Source organism: Orycteropus afer, unplaced genomic scaffold, assembly GCF_000298275.1.
Source record: "Orycteropus afer afer isolate SDZICR_OR568_19922 unplaced genomic scaffold, OryAfe1.0 scaffold00047, whole genome shotgun sequence".
Taxonomy (NCBI): domain Eukaryota; kingdom Metazoa; phylum Chordata; class Mammalia; order Tubulidentata; family Orycteropodidae; genus Orycteropus; species Orycteropus afer.
The window spans coordinates 705,543-712,738 of record NW_006921634.1 but is presented as its reverse complement, the minus strand read 5'-3'; the positions used below and the strand labels follow the sequence as shown (position 1 = coordinate 712,738).

Here is a 7,196-nt window from a genome sequence, read left to right as displayed (position 1 = left end):
CAACCTTCCTTCCAAGTAGTGGCTGGTGGGTTTGAACTGCCAGCCTTCTGGTTAGCAGTCAAATGCCTTAGGCATTATGCTACCAGAGCTCCTTTATATAGAACAGAGAACCTTATTCATTCCTAAGCCAAAATACTTAATTGTGCTCATGAGGAAACTGTATATAGACCAAGAGCCAGTTGTTTGAACAGAACAAGGGGATCCTGCATGGTTTAAAATCAAGAAAGGTGTGCATCCGGGTTGTATCCTTTCACCATACTTGTTCAATCTGTATGCTGAGCTAATAATCTGAGAAGCTGGGCTATATGAAGAAGAATGCAGCATCAAGATTGAAACAAGACTCATTAACAGCCTGTGATGTACAGAAGACACAACCTTGTTTGCTTAAAATGAAGAGGATTTGAACCATTTACTGATAAAATCAAAGATGACAGTCTTCAGTATGACAGTCTTCACCTCAACATAAAGAAAACTAAATTCCTCACAACTGGACTAAATAGCAATGTCATGATAAATGGAAAAAAGATTGAAGGTGTCAAGTATCTCATTTTACTTGGATCCACAGTCAACACCCATGGAAGCAGCAGTCAGGATATCAGATATCATATTGCACTGGACAAATCTGCTGCAAAAAGAACTCTTTAAAGTGTTAATAACCAAAGATGTCACTTTGAAGACTAAGGTGCCCCTAACCCAACTCATGGTATTTTCAGTTGCCTCATATGCATGTGAAAGCTGGAAAATTAGTAAGGAAGACCAGAGAAGAGTTGATACCTTTGAATTGTGGTGTTGACAAAAAATAACGGAAATACCATGGGCTGGCAGCAAAACAAACACATGTCATCTGTCTTGGATGGAGTGTAGCCAGAATGCTCCTTAGACATGAGAATGGTCAGATTTTGTCTCATCTACTTTGGTTATGTTGTCAGAAGGGACCAGATTCTGGAGAAGAATATCATGTTCATAAAGTAGAGGGTCAGTGAAAAAGGAGAAGACCTTCAGTAAGATGATTTGCCACAGTGGCTGTAGGGATAGGCTCAAGTATAGCAAGGATCATGAGGATGGCACAGCACTGTGCAGTGTTTTGATTCAACAGCACCTAACAACAACAACAACTACAATCCATCTTTGTGATTGTTGCTATGTTTAAATCTGTTGATGTGGCTATCGTGTCTATTCATCTCATTGAGTATTTCCCCAGTTTTCATTGGCACTCTAGTTTACCAAACATGATGTTCTTTTCTAGTGATTGGTCTTTCCTGATGAGGTGTCCAAAGTAAGTGAGTTGCAGTCTTGCTATTCTCACTTGTAAGGAACATTCTGATGGTATTTCTCCTAAGATAAGACTGATGTATTTGTCCTTCTGGCAATCCATGAGTGGACAGTACTTATGAAAATTTTAGACATCTGCAGAAGTAGTGCAAATCACAGAAGGTACCCCCATAAACTCATTGCCCAGATTTAAAAATTGTTGTTGTTATTAGGTGCTGTTGAGTCAGCTCCAACTCATAGTGACCCTATGTACAACAGAATGAAACACTGCCCAGTCCTGGGCCAGCCTCATAATACTTGCTGTACCTGAGCCTATCATTGCAGCCACTGTGGGAATCCATCTTGTTGAGGGCCTTCCCTATTTTAGTTGACTCTCTACTTTACCAAGCATGATATCCTTCTCCAGGGAATGGTCCCTTCTAGGAACATGACCATAGTAGGTGAGATGAAGTCTGGCCATTCTTACTTCCAAGGAGCATGCCGGCTTCAGTTCTTCCAGGACAGATTTGTTAGTTCTTCTGGCAGTCCATGGTACTTTCAGTGTTCTTTGCCAACATCAAAACTCAAAAGCAACTCTTCTTTGGTCTTCTTTATTCATTGTCCAGCTTTCTCATGAAGGAAGGGAACATCCATTTCTCAAAGAATTGGCTAGTGAAAACTTTATGATTTAAAAATTTCTTTGTACTTTTATACTGATTTTAGAACTCATGAAATTGAGGCTTGAAAAGAATTGAGATTAAGAAATGGAACTATGATTCAAAAGCTTGTCTATCCTTTATTCACTCATTCATGGAATATTTACTGAGTGTCTCCTACACATCAGGAACAATGCTAAGTGCTGCAGTTGCTATAGTAAACAAAATAGGTATGATTTCTGTGCTCATCAAGCTTACAGGCTACTGGGGTAGATAGTCATAAAAGAAATAATCACACAAACAAATATATGATCACATTTAAAATCAAGTGCTATGAAGAAACTAAAGGATGTAGTGAGAGATTAGACTACGGGTGGGGCAGAAGTGAGTGGTTAAGGAATGTTTCCCTTAGAAAGTGTTCCTTCACCTGAGGCCCAGTAAATATTGAGATGAAGAATGAGAGGAAGAGCATTTAGAGCAGAAGCAGCAGGATGCACAAGGGTTATGACACAGAAAGGGAGCCTGGTATGTTGAGGAACTGAAAGGATGATGAATGAAGGCTGGAACACAAGATAGGCTGGCTCCTCATTCCCACTTTAATAGATACTCTTTTCCACTTCTGTTTTCATCCTCTCCCTCGCTTACTGCTCATCCCTAATTTCCCAACACCAGGAAAAAGCTGCTAGTCTATCGATCACAATTTTGTATTTTATCCCAAGTAAAATGAGTATTATTAAAACACTTCATTCCAATGAGAACTAAATGTTAAGTGTTTAGTTTTTTAAAGAAGTTTTTTTTTTGTTGTTGTTGGAATGAGAGTTTATTATGTAATCATTTGCGCACTTAGAAAAGGTTCCTTGTTTTCCAATGTGGGATACTCAATACCATCCAAGAAGATTTTATTGTTTTCTACAGAAATGTCTACTTTATGACTGTGTCCATTTGCAAGTATTTTATCTTGTCTCAGAAACTCCTGTTGAGTTTCTGACTTCTCTTCTGCCAAAAACTGAACTGAATAAGATATGTTTTGCACCACTGGCCAAAAACATGCAAGTAAGCTCTTTGTGCCAGTTGAGATTACTAGCTAGGTCAGCTCTGTGGGAGAAAGACCTTTTAACCCTTTAGAAGTGGCAGGAAAATCAGGCTGTTCTGCAAGTTTGACCTATCAGCTTGTGACTTATACATGATCATATGTGGTTATACTGACATAAGTTTTCTTTCTCAAGTGTTGATAATTCACTTCATTGTTTATTGTCCTTACCAATGAGGAACTTGATCTGCCACTTTCCAAATAACACCAGTTGATACCTTCCTTTTATTGGAACAGTTTAGAATTATTATTAGCCATTTTATGCCCAATAACATATATTAATGGAATATGCTAATTTAACACGTCTTCCCTATATCTTCGTTCTTTAATTATGTTCTTCTACTTTACTTTGTGCATCTTTTGGTAAGCAACCACAAATCTTTTTTTGGACTAAGCCTGAGAAATATGTTGTTTCTCCTATACTCCAGCCAACTTTATATGTGCTTATATGAAAACAATTCTTGTTTACTGCAGTTTTTGTTTGGCCATACAGTCACATCACATCATCCGTGCTATAAAGTTGCTTCTGATTCATATCGACCATATAGGACAGAATGGAACTGCTCCAAGGGTATAATCTTTACAGAAGCAGACTGGCACATCTTTCTCCTGCAGAGTGGATGGTGGATTCAAATGACTGACCTTTTGGTTAACAGCCAAATGCTTAACAATTGTCCCACCACGGCTCCTTGACCACACAATGGTGAGCAGAAAAGATGATCTCTTCTACCATAGAGCAAATAATCTGGAGGACAGTAATAAAGGCATTAAAAACATATAAAAACAGAAAATAATTGCACATTATGAAGGAAAAGAAGGAAACCATATCTTTAAAATGATAATTTCAAATTATGTGACAATTGCCAAAGAGAAGGGAAACCACTGTGTGTAAGTTAGAGGAAGCAATGATCAATCTAGGCCATCAGATCTGAGGTTGGCCTATAAGTGGGATTCTATTCTGATACAAGATAAGGAAAGAGGACATTTAAAGTTGTGAAGATAGGAATAGGCAAGAGCCCCTGGGGCACTAGTAGCTCATTTGACTAGAGCAAAGAGAAGCAGAATAGGTAAGATGATATGGCATAATGATAAAAATAGCTGTAGTTTTATATACATATATAAAATGCTTTGTAGATATCAGAGACTGGAATAAAGATTTACAGTATCTCATTTAATGGCATTTGAAAAGAATTTTTTTTTTATTGTGATTTGGGTGAAAATTTACAGAGCAATTTCATTTTCCATATAGCAGTTCATACACATTTTGTCTCATGACATTGACTGCAATTCCCCACAGTGCAACAGCTCTCTTCCCACTTAATCCCTATAGTTACCTCTTCCCTGTGTCCTTCCCTCCCATGCACTCTCACCCCTCAAGTGATCTCCCTGTGCATACACAGCCCTCTTTTCTCCCAAGATTGATCTCTCCAAGGAATGTGCCTTCCTGATGTAAATGTTCAGCCTACATGCTAGTCTTTTATTGGGTTTGAAGCCACAGGAGTTCATTTCCAGACCTGAAGGGCAGCTATAGGCCATAGTCTCAGGGGTTTCTTAATGGCAGTTTTTGATATGACTTGTGGTATTCCTAATTTACAGATGAGACTGTTGAGGCTTGCTCAGTCATTATTTCAACCCTCATGCCATTATACCATACTACTACTCACCACCCAGACATATTCATAGGAAAATCTGTGATTTGGACTGAGATCTTTGACTCCTTAAGTTCTATTCTTTCCATTGCTGAGCATCATACTCAAAATGTAGAGGTGATAGAGTTGGGAAGACAGGTTCCAGGTAGAGTTTAGAATACTGTGTATTCCAAATTAAAAAAATATAAAGCTTACTTGGTGAACAAAAGGAGCAAACCAATTTCTTTCTGCAAATAGTGACATGAAATGAGATGTGTTATAGGAATAAATATACAAGGTTTGTGTTTAGGAAAACTTTGAAATAAGAAGAAATTTGAAGAAGTAGGAGCACTTAGTGCTTATTAAAGAGAAGATCCAGATGAGAAATATAAATGTTTTATTAGAATTGTGTAGTATGCACAAGAAATATCTGAGGTGACAGTTAAAGATTCCTATTTTCAGGTACCACCCCAGTGGTTAGTGATGTGTGGGGACATCAGACAGTATGCTATTCTCGCCCAGCCAAAGTCTTAGGAAGGCAATGTGAAACACGTATCCTGCTTCATAGCAAGCTCATGGTCCTGCAGGCACCATATTTAATTCATCTCCACCCACTACTTTTCTGCAAGATCTATAGCTTTGCTCATAAAAAGCATATGGATAGACGGAATTGGTTTGTCAGAGTCAAAGGCTTTTGTCAAAGAAGAATTATTGGACTGTGCTAATTAAAAAAAAGAGAACATTCAAGAAAGTACAATTTGTAAACCTGAGAGAGAGAACATGCAGGCTACAGGAATGGTGACATGCAATTCACAAACATGATTAAAATGAGACATCTTACCAATTATATTTGAGTGATCTGCTACGTGTGGCACATGATTGAGTTCCTAGCAGGTCTTATATGTGTTGGACACTTTTCTTCTGCAGACTCTGAAAGCACTTTGAATGTAGTGTGTCACCATTAACAGACAATACAAAGCACTGTGTGATTAGAGTCCTCTATTCAGGAAACATGCAGGAATCATACTCTGCTGAAAGGCACAGGGAGGAATCGAATAGCACTTAAAATTGAAATAGCAGGAAGGCATATACGGAAGCACAATATGATTTTCTGAGTTATTGGGTGGAACACAGAAATATGTATTCCTGTCTGCTCTAAAACATGTTGGGGATGCCAATAGATTTGAACCGTGCTGAACCTGTTAGAATTTATTTAAAAAGGTCACATTTATTAACCTAGCTCTGGTGGTGTAGTGCCCATTTGACTGCTAACCAGAGAGCTGGCAGTTCAAACCCACCAGCTGCTCTGCAGAAAGCAGATGAGGTAATCTGCTTCTGTAAAGATTTACTGTCTTGGAAACCCAGTGGGGGGTGTGTGCTATGAGTTGGAATCGACTTGATGGCAGTGAGTTTGTTTTTGGAGTTTAATCATGGTTGGTCTCCATTGAATATCTGCTTGAAAACTTTTACCTTTGTCCATTTTTCCCCCTACAATACACTCTTCATCAAAATATAAATGTAAATCTTTCCAAAACCTTTACAAATATTGCCTGTTTGGTCTCATATAATTTATTGTTCTAAAGAGTAATTAATTCTAACACTTATTGCCTATCCTCCTTTATTGTCTGTCTTTCCCTCTAAAATGTTTAAGTGCAATGAAGAATGGATTTTGTTCACTGTTTTATCTCTAGCACCATGAGGAGTACTTGTTGTTGTTGTTGTTTGCCGTTGAGTCGGCCCCAACTCATAGCGACCCCTCCTTGGGTTTCCGAGGCAGTATCACTACGGAAGTAGGATTGCCAAACCTTCATGAATAATACTTGAATACATTGAAATCAGACTGCCCTGGGTCCCAGTTCCCCAGATCTTCTACTTACCAGGAGTAGTAGTAGGAGAAAAAGTGAGAATATTAGGAACATCCCTTGTTATTGACTAGAAATGGCAGAATGCCTTTTTTTTCTGTACAATGACTAAATTAATCAATACAGAAAGTATGTCAGTGACTGTCATAGTCACAGAATAAAATTTAATAAAAATATATTTAGCCCCAGATACTTTGGGTTATATTTGACAGAATGAATTGAGACATTTTGCTTTTTAAGCCAGATTGACTTCTAATCACTTTTTTTTTTTTAGGGTCTAACATAATTTTTATTATTATTTTTTGAAGCAGATAGTGCAGAAGAGAGAAAGGTTAAATTCTATGAAGTCTGGATCAGATGACATTATCTCTTCTGATAGGGTTTAGCTTTTATATTAAGATTTTTTTTTTAGAGTTTGTTTTACATTCAATGTTACATGTGTACATTTAGTTTCATTCCTCATTTATCATGTCCAACCCTAACCCAGTCTCCTTCCCTCCCTACCCAGTAACCCTTTCCCTGTGCCCCTCATATTTATGTACACCTGTTTGTCCTGTATTTCCTAAATTTGAATGTTGGTCCTCTGGTGTCCTGTGATCTATTGCTCAAAGGAATGTATTACCATAGAGTATGTGGGTGCATCATCCTGGGTTGAGTGCTCTGCATGTACAGCTTGTTAACTGTTGGGCTGAGAGCCAGCCCCTGGGGG

The 7,196-nt window shown here is 38.1% G+C and overlaps 1 protein-coding gene across 1 annotated transcript in view; it reads right to left on the bottom strand.

Moving 5' to 3' along the window:
- The window catches only part of FOLH1B (folate hydrolase 1B), a 121,810-nt gene extending 115,705 nt beyond the window's left edge, over positions 1 to 6,105 (bottom strand). Inside the window, 1 exon segment of the mRNA XM_007938087.1 lies at positions 6,096 to 6,105. Within this exon segment, the coding sequence (XP_007936278.1) occupies positions 6,096 to 6,105 (10 nt within the window).
- Positions 6,106 to 7,196: the final 1,091 nt, after the last annotated feature.